Source organism: Pangasianodon hypophthalmus, chromosome 5, assembly GCF_027358585.1.
Source record: "Pangasianodon hypophthalmus isolate fPanHyp1 chromosome 5, fPanHyp1.pri, whole genome shotgun sequence".
Lineage (NCBI taxonomy): Eukaryota > Metazoa > Chordata > Actinopteri > Siluriformes > Pangasiidae > Pangasianodon > Pangasianodon hypophthalmus.
In genome coordinates, this window is record NC_069714.1 from 20,301,822 (window position 1) to 20,317,952 (window position 16,131).

General features: G+C 40.0%; 2 protein-coding genes across 2 annotated transcripts in view; both read left to right on the forward strand.

Moving 5' to 3' along the window:
* Positions 1–4,974: 4,974 nt before the first annotated feature.
* On the forward strand, positions 4,975–10,540 carry gpr39 (G protein-coupled receptor 39). The gene is made up of 3 exons (XM_026910165.3): positions 4,975–5,454; positions 5,545–6,455; positions 7,769–10,540. The coding sequence occupies exons 2-3, from the start codon at positions 5,690–5,692 to the stop codon at positions 8,215–8,217; spliced, it is 1,215 nt and encodes a 404-aa protein (XP_026765966.3). The 5' UTR covers positions 4,975–5,454; positions 5,545–5,689; the 3' UTR covers positions 8,218–10,540.
* Positions 10,541–12,754: 2,214 nt separating this feature from the next.
* The window catches only part of bmpr2b (bone morphogenetic protein receptor, type II b (serine/threonine kinase)), a 57,474-nt gene continuing 54,097 nt past the window's right edge, over positions 12,755–16,131 (forward strand). Inside the window, exon 1 of the mRNA XM_026912675.3 lies at positions 12,755–13,845. Coding sequence (XP_026768476.1) covers positions 13,773–13,845 — 73 coding nt within the window. The 5' untranslated portion in view covers positions 12,755–13,772. The remainder of the gene's footprint in view (positions 13,846–16,131) is intronic.

Below are 16,131 nucleotides of genomic sequence, written 5' to 3' on the forward strand. Positions count from 1 at the left end.
CACATCAGAACTCTTTCGTTTGTTATCCAAGATCAGATAAATATCTCATATGTGGCCATGTGACATGAACGAGAATGCTCAGATAAGAATTTATGTGGTTGTTTCCCAATGCGCACACAAATATCATAGTGGTAGCTCAGTGGTTAAGATGTTGGACTTCTGATCGGAAGGTTGAGAGTTCAAATCCCAGCACTGCCGAGCTGCCACTGCTGGGCCCTTGAGCAAGGCCCTTAACCCTCAACTGCTCAGTTGTATAAATGAGATAATTGTAAGTCGCTCTGGATAAGGGCGTCTGCCAAATGCCATAAAAGTAAATGTAAATCATATTTATTCACAGTGCAGCAAAATAATAATGGAAGACAGCAAAAGGATGGGGAAATTGGTTATTTGCTTGATATTTGAGGAATTGATTAAAGAAAAAATTACTGAATCTGTGGTGTTTGAAACAGTTGCCCAAGAAATCTCTTTGCATATGTGGGGCGTTTCGGGAGACAGGTGCATTAACGTCTCATTCCATTGGCTCTGTCATTGTCATTGTGCAGAGTACAAGTACAGAGCCAATGGAATGCAGTTTTTCACATATCCTAGCTTGCTAGGAAGCTGGGGTCAGAGCACAGTGTCAGCCATGATACAGTGCCACTGGAGCAGATGTGGTTAAGGGCCTTGCTCAAGGGCCCAACAGCAGCAGCTTCACAGTGCTGGGGCTTGAACCCCCAACCTTCTGATCAGTAACCCAGAGCCTTAACGGTTCAGCCACCACTGCCTATGGGTTGCTTGTGGTTAGAAAAATGAACCATTAAGAGAAGCAGATCTGATCTGCATGAAATTGGAATTAAAGGTTGTAATGTGAATGTAGCCAAAAGCAGACAAGAGTTTCAGAGTGTTTCCCAGCTCAGTAAATACATTTAATTGAAACTCAGATATAATGGAAGTCTATGGCCAGTGGTTGAAACATGCAACTGTATAACACAAATTCAAAGCTATAGCCATTACACTCTAACAATGAAGGCCTTAGGATAAAACAGACATTAAAGAAAGTAATACTAAAACTGTTCATATGTACTCTGATTTCTAACTTTCCAATGCTGGAGCAATGCAGTGAAAATTTAATTCTGGTTATTTACACTTTCTCAACATATTTGTGGTATCCATGCAAAATTCGAGGTCCTGCCTCTGAAAAGACAAATTATACACATTAAAGATCCATTTATAAATACTTTTGAGTAAAGAATGAAAACATTCTACAAAAAATATTTGGTTCACATAAACATTTGCTGTTAACCTAGCCATACTTCTCCTATTGGAGGGTAAAGGTCTTAAAATGCTTGTCTGTGGTAATCCATATGATAGACGTGTGGTACATAGAGATTAGGCCGAAATCACTGGAGTTTACCTTTGAGAATGTGCAGTGAAGACTTGGCCCATGTGTAGGATGTTACTACTCTGGCAAAAAAAAAAAAACCTAAGAGATCAAGAATCAAATTTCAGGAGAAAAGACACAAATGAAAAAGTGGCTTTTACTGAATTATTAAGCCCTTAAACCTCCAGAACCATAACTATATACTTTTTCCCTATTAGTTCCACTGTATTTTACTGAATAATTTGTAGGAGTTGCTTAATAATATAACTGAAAAGTAATCTGGTGCTTGAATTGAAAGGAAATCAATCAACCTCTCAGTTGTAAATTATTCAAATAAATTATCCTGATCAACTTTTATGCTAATCTATTGGCCGTATTATACACTAAATTGGTGAAAATAAATAAAACTGGATGTGCCCTGTAGAATGCTCGGAAAGAATTGTACAGAATGGAATGAATCTGATTGTAAATTGGTTCTTTGAAGAAAAAAAATGCAGAAACCATAAGTTTGCTGACGCAGTTTCTGGGTGGAAGCCCTAAAGCCTTTGGCTCATCCTAATGCAGGGAACAAATTGAAGACTAACACAAAGCTCTACCACAGATTCTGACAGATACTAGCTCACAGTGTGTCAGTAAAGCTTGTGCAATGGCTTATCTCTGTTTTTATAGCACTTTTAGATATGTGACTTATAGCCCTTATGCTAGCAAAAATAATGTAGATGGCTTTACGAGCTGTTTACTTACTGAGCTATTTATAACAGCATTGCAGATACCTTTATTCAAATATTACCCTTAATATATAACCTGTAATTTATATTTACTAAAGACAACTTTATGTTATTGAAAAAAAAAAAAACAATGGCAGTGAACATCGTGCTGTGATTCACAGCATTTATTGCTTTGAAAGAAATATCTTGAAATTTGTATATGTTAATCCTCAACATTGCAGTCTGACAGCTAGGGATATTTTATAGGATTAGAGGATGAAGAAAATAAGCCACTGCAATTATTACAAGGCCTTTTTGCTCACTGTTCAGCCTGTATAAGCATTTTTAGTTCAATATATGTAATCAAGGAATAAGTAAAGAATAAACATAATGGGGTGTGATGTTTTAGGAGAGTAATCACCAATCATAATAATAATTATAGGAAAATAAAATGACTAAATCCAAAGTTTTTATTCTTCTAATACCACAGCAATTTGACAACATTACCAACTTTTTGTTTATCAAAGAACAACACATTAATATATAACATTTAATATAATAACATTTAATCTTGTGGCACGTCTGTCAAACAAGTTAGTTCCTGTTAACACTTACAGTCATGTTTAAACAGTCGTTCTCTTACCAGCCCCTTTTTTATTCTCTCTATTAAAGTTAACAAGACAAAAATACCTCAAACATTACAAAGCCCTCCATCCTGAAGACTCTCCTGCGTCGAAAACTTCAAGGTGCATTTTTACCTCTGAGTGTTACAAAGCACTGATAATAGAGACTCCTTCCAAAAATGTTTATATGGATCATTAAACTTACATATCCCTGTGCAACATGGTACTACAGAGAATGATGGCATAGTAGAATAAGTGCATTAATATAAATCTGTCCAAACTGCTGTTATAGAAAATTAATCAACATCTTCTGAGCAATCAGAATCGAGAATTCGATCGAGAACGTATTTACGTGAATTATCATTCTTTATGTCACCTCTCTCCCAAAAATACAATTGGCTCATTTTAATGATGACCAATTGGTGTGTAGTAAACATATCATACTCATACATTCACATGCGCACATGCATCTTGTATATGGTGGGAAAAAGGCAGCTGACTTTGTCTTCATTTCTTAAAGAGATGGGGCAGAACAAGAATCTAGAAAAGCAAGCATTTCTGTTTCTGAAACTTGTTGGACCTTCACTCACAAAATTCAGCCCTGGGCTATATGTGCATTTTTAGATTTGTAAAGCAAAGTCATTTGGACAATTAGGCAACCTATGCCTAATAAAGTGGGTTGTTGTTGTTGTTGTTGTTGTAGATAGCATAGATAGATTTCGCATAAAGGAAATAATTTGCTTTTAATACCCAGTGTTCTGAGCAAAATGTTTGTTGTGAGGTTGAGCACACATTTTGAAGCTTAAAACACATTCACATTGCAGTTGACTCCTCCAGTCCTCCCACATCATCGCTAAGACGTAATAGTCACAAGTCCTCATAGTACAACGGAAATCATACCTAGACTATTAGCCCTAAGCGTATGACTGTACAGCACTGTTGTGTCTGTATGTTCCGTGATCTTTTCTCTCCCTGTCCACTTACTGAATCATCTCATGTTTTATAAATTTAGCCCGGAACATGACTTACTGAATAGGAACATGCTCGAATAAGAAAGAATCAAATCAATTAAACACTTTCTTCACGTGTTTAATCAATACATGAGCAGTACAATATTGTCCTCAAACAACTGCCTTTCAAAATCTTAGATTATATCTGTAATGTAAGCATGGGCTAAAGATATAAGAATGGACATACAAATACAGAAATGCAAAATGTCACCTCTGGTTTCTGGATATATGTTTCTTTTTGAATAACCAGTCAGCGGTGCTCTGACAGTGAATCATTTTTGGCATGTGCATGTGATAATGCCTCCTTGATCATACACATGAACCTTGAGCCACATCATACTACATACAGGGGAACTATGCCGCGCTTCCTGTTTGTGCGATGAGACGTGAATTAACCGCCTTTGCCATGGCAACACTATTTAAGATATCAAACGTTCCTTTGCAATTTAGCATCTTGGATATCTTGACATCATCCCGACCAAATTTGGTTTGAATCTGATGAACCCTGTACGAGGTGTATTTAAAAGTTTGGTACCTGTTAAAACCCACAGAATCCAAAATGGCTGACTTCCTGTTGGGCAGAGATAATGGATGTGATGGAGAAATATGCCTGTCTTAAAAGACCCATATGCCTACCAGATTTGGTGCGTAGGTGAAACTAGATTCCCACAATTAAGAAAAAATGTGACAGGGATCATGCCATGCCCTTGTCCAAGCTTTTGCCAGACCTTGATAGCCAGCATTACTGATGCATGTGCCAAGTCTCATGAGTTTTCTCCAAGCACCACAAAAATGCAAAAATGTCTGAAAAACCCCTTTAGGGTTCTAGATTTAAGCTGTATTTCTATGAATGTATGCTCCACTGACATGTCTTCTCAGGAATGAGCTATAGAAAGGGCTGATTGTGATTCTGAGTTCCCAGATATGAGGTGTGACATTTTTACTCTTGCTTTAGGCAGATGTACTGAATCTGATGACTGTAAATCTGAATCAGGATATAAGCTGAAGAAAGAACATGGCCAATGTGCATTTTTATCTTTCTTAAACTTCAGAAATGAACAAAAGGTTAACAAAGCTCATTTAGGAAAACAAACATCAGAGTGTTTCCTGATTCCAGTTCAGTTAGATATTTCATCCATATTGGACACATTCAGATTGCTGCTCTCATCCTGTTTACTTTAGTCAGTTTGAGTCAGTGGTGGAGCTAAACGTTATCGGGTTTGTCCTGAAGTGGGAGGCTCTGCTGAGACATGTTTGGGAAACTTTACATGACTAATGAGCCTTACCGTGTGTTGTTTTAGCAACTAAAATGGTTACTTGAGAAATCAGTGTCTGATTCTATAGGAAAAAAGGATATGTGATATGAAAGTCAGAATTTTTTAAACTTCCTATCTGATCACAATGGTCTGGACATTCTTCTGTGGTAAACAGGGAGCATGTGACTCATAGCTTCAGCTCCTGCAGAGGTTCTGTGATTGTAAAGCGAGGGCCAGTCTACTTAGCTCATGCTGATTAGCACACATCTACACACACACACACCCTCGGCCGTTGAGTTAAACTGTAATCATTAACTCAGATGGCCTCAGAGGGAGAAAGAGAAGCACTGCTTACTTGAACAAAACCAAGCCGAAACTACATACAAATGTCCAGGAAGAACCTCCAGCCTGAGAAGGAAGGACGCCGTGAATGTGGTGCTTCTCTGGTGGAGAAACAATGAGTTGGACCAGCTGACTCAGGAGTGCTGGACTGATCAGGTAAGAGAACGCTACTCTAGGCTTAAGGTACAAGGTAGAATTTAATACAACTTAACGCGTGAAACTAAATTGGCTTTTCATTCCTTATAGGAACGAAATACACACATTCATCATGTTTCCAGCAGTAGTTTGATGATTAATAGTGCTGATATCAGTGTACTGTTCCTGGAATGATAAGGCTATCTGGGCTAAAGTCAACTGGGTGGATCGGAACAGAGAGCCTGAGCGGGCGGATATGGCTGAACAGGAAAGTGAGCGGGACTGGCGAAAACTGGAGACGCAGTTCCATCTGAAGGTCTTCCTCACCGTACTCTACAGCATTATTCTCATCCTGGGAATTGTAGGAAACAGCATCACTATTCACGTGACACAGGTGCTTCAGAGAAATGGGTACTTACAGAAGAATGTTACTGATCATATGGTGAGCCTGGCCTGCTCTGATTTGCTGGTGCTGCTGATTGGTATGCCCGTGGAACTCTATAGTGCTATCTGGTTCCCCTTTAGTTCTGCTTCTGGAAACACAGCCTGCAAGATCTATAACTTCCTGTTTGAAGCATGCAGCTATGCCACCATTCTGAATGTGACCACTCTGAGTTTTGAACGCTACATGGCTATATGCCATCCATTTCGCCACAAAACGCTGGCACGTGCCCGCACTGCTCACCTCATCCTTGCTGCATGGCTCACCTCCGTCCTTGTCGCTGTGCCACTGTTAATTACAACTGGAACACAAGGTCATGTAGTGGAGCCAGGAGGAGCGCCGGCACAGAATCTGACCTTCTGCACCAACCTGCATGAGTACTGGGGAATGTATCGCAGCAGCGTGTTCGCAGCTTTCATCCTCTACCTGCTGGTCCTTGGCAGCGTGGCTTTCATGTGCAGGAGCATGATTGTTGTCCTCAGGGCACCCATGATTACTATGGACACTTCAGGCACTAGTGTGCCTAAACATGAGAGTGCCAGAGTCAAACAATCTCGCAAGCAGACCATCATCTTCCTAGGTAACTGACTGCATTTGCACAACAGATTGATTACATACAGCGTGATGAAGACTGAAGTAGAAACATAGTAGACATGCATTTCGTTTCATAAGCAACCATAAGATTTAAAACAGACATGACTTATAATTATACATCCTGGTTCAATTGCTCACATTAGTTACACAATAGAAATAAAAATAAGTATTTCTAACCTAAGGTTTATAGGTTGGGTTTACATATAGCCATACTCACTGCCTCATAGTGAAGACCAGCGTGAGTTAAGGAAAAACTCAGAGTGAAAAACTCAGAGAGCCATACACAGATATTCATATCTACAGAATTAGAGATAAAGGTTTCATTACATATTTCTTTGACAGAGACAGTGTACAGACTATTATCTGTCACAGATATACAGTTGAGGGCAAAAGTTTGCATACCTTCTTAGGACCAAATGTTGAAGGCAAAGAACTTTACTTTTTTTCACATTTATTATGTTTCACAGATGGTCTCTAATTATTCCAACTGATAAATATGTTAAAATGATGTATGATAAGGCATTAATACTGAAAAAATGATACCAATTCAAAGTTTTCATTTTCCTTTTCAAACATTATTTAAATATTTTCTAATCACTGTCATAACCTGCCTTCAAATCTGTTATGAAAACCGAAAGCAAGATATCTTTTTTTTTCTCCTGATTTTGCCTTTGAGGTATTGTCTTGTTGCAGGATACAACTGATTTTAATTTGAAACTTCTTGAAATTTCGTGTGGATAAATTGTAAAATATAAGTACACTGGGTTCATGAGTGGAGCAACAGAAAAGCCTTCGCCCCATCGTTGGGAGATTGCGCACTTGAATCAAAACGTAGCCAGGAACCAAGGGAGTAAAATGTTCCAAGGAACCAAGGGAGGCATATTCTCTCTGCCCTGTCAATCACAGCGTCACTAGACTGTCAGGGGTATATGTGAGCTCATGTATGTGGAAGAGGGCAGATAGTGCTTTCCCCTGACACAGCACAAGCAGCAGTTCGTAAAGATGCAGTTGGCTGGCTTCACGTGTCTCACAGGAAGCATGTGTCAGGCTTCATACTCACAGGTTGGTTGCTGTTGTATGAAAGGAGAGAGCTGGCTGATGGGTGGGAAAAAGCAAGTGACCAAACTGGGGAGAAAAATGGGGGGAAAAGATTTTCTCTCTCCTTCTCTTTTTCTTTGCACTGTTTCATTTCCATGAATGCTTAAATGTACCGAATATTTATACGTGGTTCCATGTGTCTTTGGGAATATATCCTTAATTATTTGTACTTATGTGTTTGTGTGTGCGTGTTTCCCTTAGTGCTGATCGTGTGTGCACTGTTCGTGTGCTGGATGCCAAACCAGGTGCGACGCATAATGACAGCAGCCATACCCAAGGATAAATGGAGTATGAGTTACCTGATATCATATGTCAAATTGCACCCTGTAGCTGACACCTTCTTCTACCTGAGCTCTGTGCTGAACCCTCTGCTCTACAATCTCTCATCACGCCAGTTTCGCACAGCCTTCCTCCAGACGTTGTGCTGCCGTCTCTCTATCCAGCACGTTAACAAGAAAACGGTGGAGAAGAGCAAAGCCTCCCACGCCTCTAGCCATTCGCTGCATCTGCTGCTGCGTAAAAAATCTCAGCACAGGAGCATGCAGCCTTCCAGCAGAGATGCTGAAACTCTGACCCCGAGTGCAGAGAGCAGCGCTGGTGTTCAGATCTTAAACACACCTCCACCCGTCTCATCAGAGACAGAAACGTGAGTCATGTCAAGCCTTCTACTCCACTAAACCCTACTTAGCACCCTAGATCTCTTTAATGGCCACTTTTTAGACACATCTACCTTGTTGGTCCACCTTGTAGATGAACTTATAGACAATCCTTATGATGTGATCACAGGATTGCTGTTGGCTCAATATTTCTGGTTTCGCAACTCAGCAGTGACTCACTTGATATACAAATACTAACACAACCCACATCACCATGTCACTGCTGTGCTGAGAATGATTCACCGTGACGTAATATCTGGCCAGGGGTAGTCCTATAGTGGTTCTTTTCCACTCATGAACGGTTTAAATGCAGGGTTTACGCACTGTACATAGCAGCAGATGGGCTACACTCAGTCATTTTAAATGTACAAACTCAGCTATGTGGTAGATTTACCAGACAAAATGACCAATAAGGGTAGATACAAAGTCGGTGCTACTTATAAACTGGAAACTCAGTGTAGATTTTCCCTTTCCATGCAGAAGATTCTCATTACCCGGTATGAATTAATGGGCAACACTTTATATTAAGGTTCCCTAACAACTAACATTATTTACTGCATTACTTAACATGAACGTCAACATTAATAAATCCTAAATAATGTTAACGAAGTACTTTACCAAATGTATTAACTGACACTTGTTTAAATGTTAATGGAGTACACCTGCATTGACTAATGTTCATTCGATCCAGGACTAAAATTACGTCCACAAAAAAGAGCAAAAATTAAATGACACCATGTTCCTAAATGTTGAAAATTTAATGAACTCTGTCCTCTAGATGATGTTTGCCTAGCACCTCAAGGGTTAGGGGTTCGATTCCCGCCTCTGCCCTGTGTGCGCGGAGTTTGCATGTTCTCCCTGTGCTTCGGGGGTTTCCTCCAGGTGCTCCGGGTTCCTCCCCGAGTCCAAAGACATGTGTTGTAGGCTGACTGCCGTTTCCAAATTGTCCGTAGTGTGTGAGTGTGTGTGTGTGATTGTGCCCAGTGATGGGTTGGCACCCCGTCCAGGGCGTCCCCCGCCTTGTGCCCCAAGTCCCCTGGGATAGGCTCCAGGCTCCCCGCAACCCTGCTTAGGATAAGCTGTACAGAAAATAGATGGATGGTCTCAGATGTAAATACTGGAACTTGTTATTCAGCCTCAGCTCTGAATTTTGCCCGTTAAATAACCTCAAAAAATATTCATTGAGGTGCTGGCTCATATTGCTCATTGTGGGCTTCATTTTATGCATTGATGGGGTAAACACTGGGTAATGCAATAGGTGTTGAATATTTGACTTATTTGGTTTATTTATTAATTAAAAACCATAATCACTTAATAGGAGTGTTAGTTACTTTGTTAATGTTGCTTATAGCGTATAAACGCTGATGTACATGGTTTGTTCATGTTAAATTTCATGTCACTTGAGTGAACCTTAATTTAAAATTTTACCAATTAATGCATTCCAACTTTGATATCATGACAAAGGTCCAGTCTAAACCTAACAAAGACATTCCAAATGTTTGTAGACATTAGGGCTGCACAATATATCATTTGTTAACCATAATAGACACAAATTTCAAATGAGCACTATCATTGTGTTAATATCTCATAGGTACAAGACACGTTTTCTGTTGGTGAGTTGATAAATTCTGTCATTAGCATTAATTTTAAAAAAATTCAGTCCAATCTTTCTGTTCACCAGGTTACTTTAATAAATTGCAGGCACATTGTGATAACAATGTGTATTATAGCAATACAATATTTGTGTCCATATTGTGCAGCTGTAACAGACATCATGTAGACCCACACATTGTGCATATTCCAATGTATGATATATATGGCTGAACATACTTTTACACAGTTGCCTGAGGGATTCTCCACTTTGGTGAATAAAGTGTGCATTTTGATACATTGCAGTATTGACTATATTTGAATGTTTTATTTATTTTCCCATCATCTTTCAAAACTTTATACGTTTTAGTTTTTCTCTTTGTTAAAGCTCCAATAAGATGCACTATAACTAACTCATTAACCTGCCCTGGAGTACAGCAAATACACCTATTGCCTGCTTAAACAAATATATTATTCTATTATTCAATATTTTCTGTTGCACTACACATAAGGTCTCCATTTATGATTGCTTATTCTGACTATTTTATGACTCTGGAGAAAGAGAGCTGTGCATGTGACCTCTGAAAGCCTAAGACATGCTGCATAATACATACTGGAACATATTAGTGATCCGTGATTGTCATTTCTTTTTTTACAGCAAAAATACAAAAGTATCAAATAATGCAGATATTGTTGTTGTTATTTGAAAATAAAGCTGTTTTATTCTTAAATATTTGCAAGTCCCCTTTTTTAAAGATATAGTTGTGATTGTTACTGAAAAGGTCATTACTTTTATCAAACCCACGGGGACAACTTAGTTCTTTTACAGGCCATAACTTTAAGAATTTGATCCCAGGAGATTTGATCTGGAATTTCATAAATGTGCAGATGAATGTGTGTTAGAGTTTACAGTATTTGAAATTAGGTTGGAAATACATGCCTGAATCCAGTGAAAGAGCTGACCTTCCTTCCCATAGTGTATTTTGTGATTAAGGATCATATTTGGTAGTAATAAAAACACTAAGCCAGGTTGATGGTCTAGAGCTACTCAAAAAAAACTGATATGGAAGAAAAAACACTAGTACAATTCAAAACACATTTAACACCCAATTACTGGTCATTATAATAACCAGTACACCTGCTTATTCATGCAGTTATCCAACCAGCCAATCAGGTGGCAGCAGCACAATGCATAAAATCAGGTAGATACAAGTCGAGAGTTTCAGTTAATGTTCACATCAAATGTCAGAATGGGGAAAAGTGGCAGTGATATCAGCGACTTTGACCTTGGCGTGATTGTTGGTGCCAGATAGGATGGTCTGAGTATGTCAGAAACTGCTGATGTCCTGAGATTTTCATACACAACGGTCTCTAGAGTTTAAACAGAATGGTGTGGGGATAAAAGCCATGGTGTTGGCGGAAAATGCCTCGTTGATGAGAGAGTCCAGAAGAAAATGGCCAGACTGGTTCAAGCTGACAGGAAGGCTACGATAACTCAAATAACCACTCTTTACAACTGTGGTGAGCAAAAAAAAAAGCAACTCAGAGTGCTTAACTCACCAAATCTAGAGAACTTGTGCATGAAAATCCCAGGACCTCAGCAGTTTCTGCAATACTCAGACCAGCCCATCTGGCACCACCAACCATACCACTATACCATGCGCACTGAGTCACGGAGATTTCCACTCGTTCCGATGTCTGATGTGAGCACTAACTGAAGCTCTAACCTGTATCTTTATGATTTTATGAACTGTTCTGCTGACACATGGATGGCTGTTTGGATAACTGCATGAATGATCCTAATAAAGTGACCAGTGAGTGAACTGTAGTAATGTTTCTCCCTTCTTTTTTTTTTTCAGTGGCTCTAATCTAGACCACCAACTTGAGTTAATTTAGTAGCCAAATGCAGTTAATGATCAGGAACACCAGAGGGCGCACTGTCCACTAAAACAGGCTGAACACATACTACTTCTGTACTGGTTTCAAACGTGGTTTCTTTTCAAAAAGACAATAGTGTGCATGTCTCATACAATACAATACAATATAATATAATAATATAACAATGTTGCAAATGGGAAATATAAAATATCAATGTAACCAATCCTTTTAAAGTTCTGCCTACAGAATAATCCACTTTGTGTGGCTTTTAAACCCCCACAGCCCTGGGACTGACCTTTACAACATGCTTACTGAATTTATTTTACTGTGTCTTTTGTCTCATATGTAGCGATATTACTAACGAGAGGTGCTAATACTCCGTCTAGACTCCCCTGTGCGGGACTAGCAAGCTGTACTGCTGAACAACTGAAACACACAGCAGACAGACAGCAGACAGACGGAGAGGGAGGAGGGGTGAAGCCTGTTCTAAGCCTGTTCGATTCTGGCCATTTTGGAGTCGACTCCGATCTCGATTCCCTGTGTTCGAACTGATAGAGTCGACTTCCAGAATCGGTTCCGAACAATAAAAACACATCATAATTGATATCATGAACGACAAGGCTTCTTGGCACATTTATTCATTTCATGTAATGCTAATTAGTTAGCTAATGTGTAGTTTTGGAGAAATAACGTGAGTTAAAAAATAATTGTGCTGGTTAATAGGGGATAAACCTCTACAAGATTCAATTTATTCTTCAACTTATTTAGGTAAGTAGCCTAAAGATGCTTATCATTTTACTTTGTTAAAAGTAGTCTTGAGGTGCTTAGCATTGTAGTTTGTTTTCCTAATTGAATGCTGATAGGTTTTATGATGTGAAAAGACGCACTGGTCAGAATCTCTTCCTCTCTCACTTTAAACCTGAAACTTGAACTTGAGCTGAATCAGTTTTTTGAACTGAAATAGATCTATGAGCTTTGGAGTCGATTCACCTGTGATTGGCGAACCGACTCTTTTTTAAAGAATCGACTCGCGTCTTTAGTGAATAGAAACACTGCGAGTCCTTCAGCATGCGCCCGCGTGCGTGAACAGGAGAACTTGGCGAGAGGTCGCGCGCGTACGGCTGAGACTCGCAACAACAACTCGTCCATGCAAAACAGCTCCGCGGTAATCTAACCGAGTCTTAACCGCGGCTTCGCTTCTCCACAGTGGCCGTGCGTGTTTAGACGGTTAAGAATCTCATTTCACCGTTAAACGTCCCCCCCTTTTTTTCTTTTTTGGATTAGAGTCAAACGCGGAAATATTTGGACGAATTTTCCCTCCTGAGAAGTCGCTCTTGCTGGAGGAGATTTTCCCCCGACGGTGGTGGAGCTCGACGACGACGCCGGCGGTGGCTGAGTGTGTGTATGTGTGTGTGTTTTTTTTATTTTTTCTTTTTAATTTTTTTTGACAGATAAGTTAAATTTCATTACGGCGGCTGTGTTTCAATTCATCTTTCGAGCGCGAGTGAAAGAGTAGAGAAGGCTGCCAAGTGTTTGAGGTGTCCTAGCTCCCGGAGCTAGCTAACTCACCGACATGGACTGTCACGACGGTCGGCAGCGCAGAACTGACCCACTGCTGAGAGCTAGCTAGGCAAATTAGCTAGCCAACTTTAGTCTGCTTAGCCGGCGAGCTACATTCTAGCTAAAGGAGAGATTATAGAGAGATATTTGTGGCGGCGACATTTTAGCTAAGTTACTAGCTAAGTTACGAGGACGCAATGCCCGTCAGTCACAGAGCAAGCTGGCTAATATTAACACCGCACCAGCGCGAGACTGGAGAGCTAGCCAGCTAGCTAGACGGATCGATTAAGTTGCCGAAGCTAACGAACTTAACGCTGCGTGCAGGGAGTCAGCGTCAACAGCGAGCAGAAGCTGTGTGGAAATCATGTACTGTCCGTCCACACTGGTGTGCCAAGACTCCGGTGTTGGACTGTTTGATCCTCGCGAATGAACTCGGATACTCGCCTGGGGAAAAGAGGAGGCATATAATCAGCTGGGAGCAGTGGGAGCTGTGGGCCCTGTGTGACTGCTGGGGTGGAAACATGACCGTGTGCGGCCGGCTCTGGGTCCTGACTCTGGGGCTTTACGCCGTGCTTCTCCTCAGTCCTGTCGCAGGTGAGGCTTTCCAGCACTAATACAGCATCTGTCCTGTTTAGGCACAATGTCTGGGGCCTAAAACCAGCCCAAATGTATTTTGTTTACAACATTAATAAAGACGTACTGTTTGTTTACAACAGACTTACCTGATTCTGACACCAAATTAGACACACATCTCCATCCTCTTTCTCATGTTCTCTATTCTTGGGCCTGTGGCCTACTTCCCTAAGGTCACTTTCAATGATTCAATCAGGTAGATGTTACTTATAAATCTAGCTTTCTTCTTCTACTTATTATTATTATTATTATTATTAGTAGTAGTAGTAGTAGTAGTAGTAGTGGTGGTGGTAGTATGTGTCTAGTATTTCAAGCCTTGTTTAAACCACAGGAGGATTTTGCGTCACTTGGTTGTAGTTATACTCAGAGGAATCTGTCAGTTTTTCACTTAAAATTAGTTGGTTTTCTGTTTTAATCCAAAGTCATTTCCTGTCTCTCCGTTTAAGACTAACACTCTAAGCTTTATCTTAAACAGTAGTGGGTGGCTTTAAGCCTGAAAACTGGCCTGGTGAGTACTGATGTGGTGATCATAGGTTAAGGTATAAAACAGCATGTGTAGCGCTGCACGATTCATCACTGAATAACTTATAAATGAGATCAGCTTATCAAATGAGATACACCACTTCAACCAAATTTTCTAACTGATAACATTTAGTCCAACAGCCTATATCTTGAGCGAAATTAACCGTTATTTAGTATAAAACATGAATCATATGAAGATGCCATGAAGGCAATGTGTACTCCCAGAGTTCAGCAGTAACCCTCGCCACTGAACACAAGGAATATTAATGTTATTTAATGGTTATATAATTATTCACAGCAATGTTTCTGTACACGTGTGAGTAAAATCAGTTTTGATTAACGTGGTCTTTATGCAATGCACCATCGATGAGTTAAGGGACCGCAAGTCTACATTTCATTCATTCACTCGTTCTTTAGTAATTGAGAATTCACTGTTCAATACGTAATGTTAAATATATATTTAACAGACACTCGGTTTCTTTTAAAATTTACTCATGAAATAGCTTTCCAGTGTTGTTTCTCCTCATTTACTTCTGCAGACTCCTAGTGTTCTTGAGATGACGTGGGGCAGCGTCTGTGGTCATTGGTCACAGTGAATAAGGGTGATAGTGGAGCTCTGATGTATGTAATTGTTGCTCAAGTGCTAATGGTACAGAATCGATTTTCTGGAATTGAATTGCGTTGAGAAACAAATCGAGATCAGTGTGCAGGTCTCAGGCAGTCTGCTGCAGGTGTGCTTTTTGTTTGCCGAAAATGCAGTTAAACGTCAAAGCAACCCATTACATCTATGTTCACGCTGTATCCAGTATTTCATTTTGGAGTAGAATCAGGCTTGCTTGAGCCTTCAGAACCAGTCGCTCTAATGCAGTTGTTGTTTAGCCTTGACTTTGATAAGATAAGTGTGTCTCTCTGCAGTGCTACAAGGGGACTGGAGACGATGGAGAAGGGCATCTGTTGGAGAAGAGTCTGTTTCACTGAATTATTTTAGAGAAAAGTTATTGTTTATTGTCAGAGGTCAGGCTGTTATGTTTCGTAATATCTATTCTCTGCTAAAGGTCGTTCATAAGAAGTCAGTGTATTGTGAGGCCGATTTGATTTCCGTTTTTTCTGCAACTAGACTCGGATAATACCAGTTTTGCAAACACACTGGTGATCTTAACTTTACAGTTTGGGGAACTGGGCTCTCATCTCGTATTTCATGGTTATCTCTAAAACCTAGTTTCAGGGACACAATTGCCTGAAAATGAAATCATAATAAATATAGACTTTACATATTAAATTTTAAAAAATGAGATCGTTAGTTCTACTTAAGCGTTTTTGTTTTGCCTCGTCCTGAAAATATTTTTATAAGTGTCAGATTAATGACATTTTCATTCCAGTGCATGTGCCAAAGTCTTCCTTGCATATTCTTTGTTGGAGATTGGCACTTGTTCACTGACAGAAGGTGCACCGGCTGATCTCAAGACAGAAAAAAAAACTGAATAGTTTTACTTTTGTTGACTTTTAGCAGGGTGAAGAACCAGAACTGAATGCTGGCTGTCCTTGGTCTCCTAGAGTTAGTTGTAATATTGCCTATCACGTGCAGCCACAGTGCCTTACTTAACAGTTTAGCCAGTTGCCTCCCTCACTGCTGGTTGATGGCACATTAGGAAGCCCAGCACGGATGTGCCACTGCTGTGATTATTCTCCATCACTCTGAGACCAGTGTGCGAGAGCGAGGGAGAG

Excerpts from the sequence above, each read along its gene's own strand:
- gpr39 (XM_026910165.3), top strand. The coding sequence starts at position 5,690 with ATGGCTGAACAGGAAAGTGAGCGGGACTGGCGAAAACTGGAGACGCAG. Across the intron at positions 6,456-7,768 it reads GCAGACCATCATCTTCCTAG|TGCTGATCGTGTGTGCACTG; the intron begins GTAACTGACTGC and ends TGTTTCCCTTAG.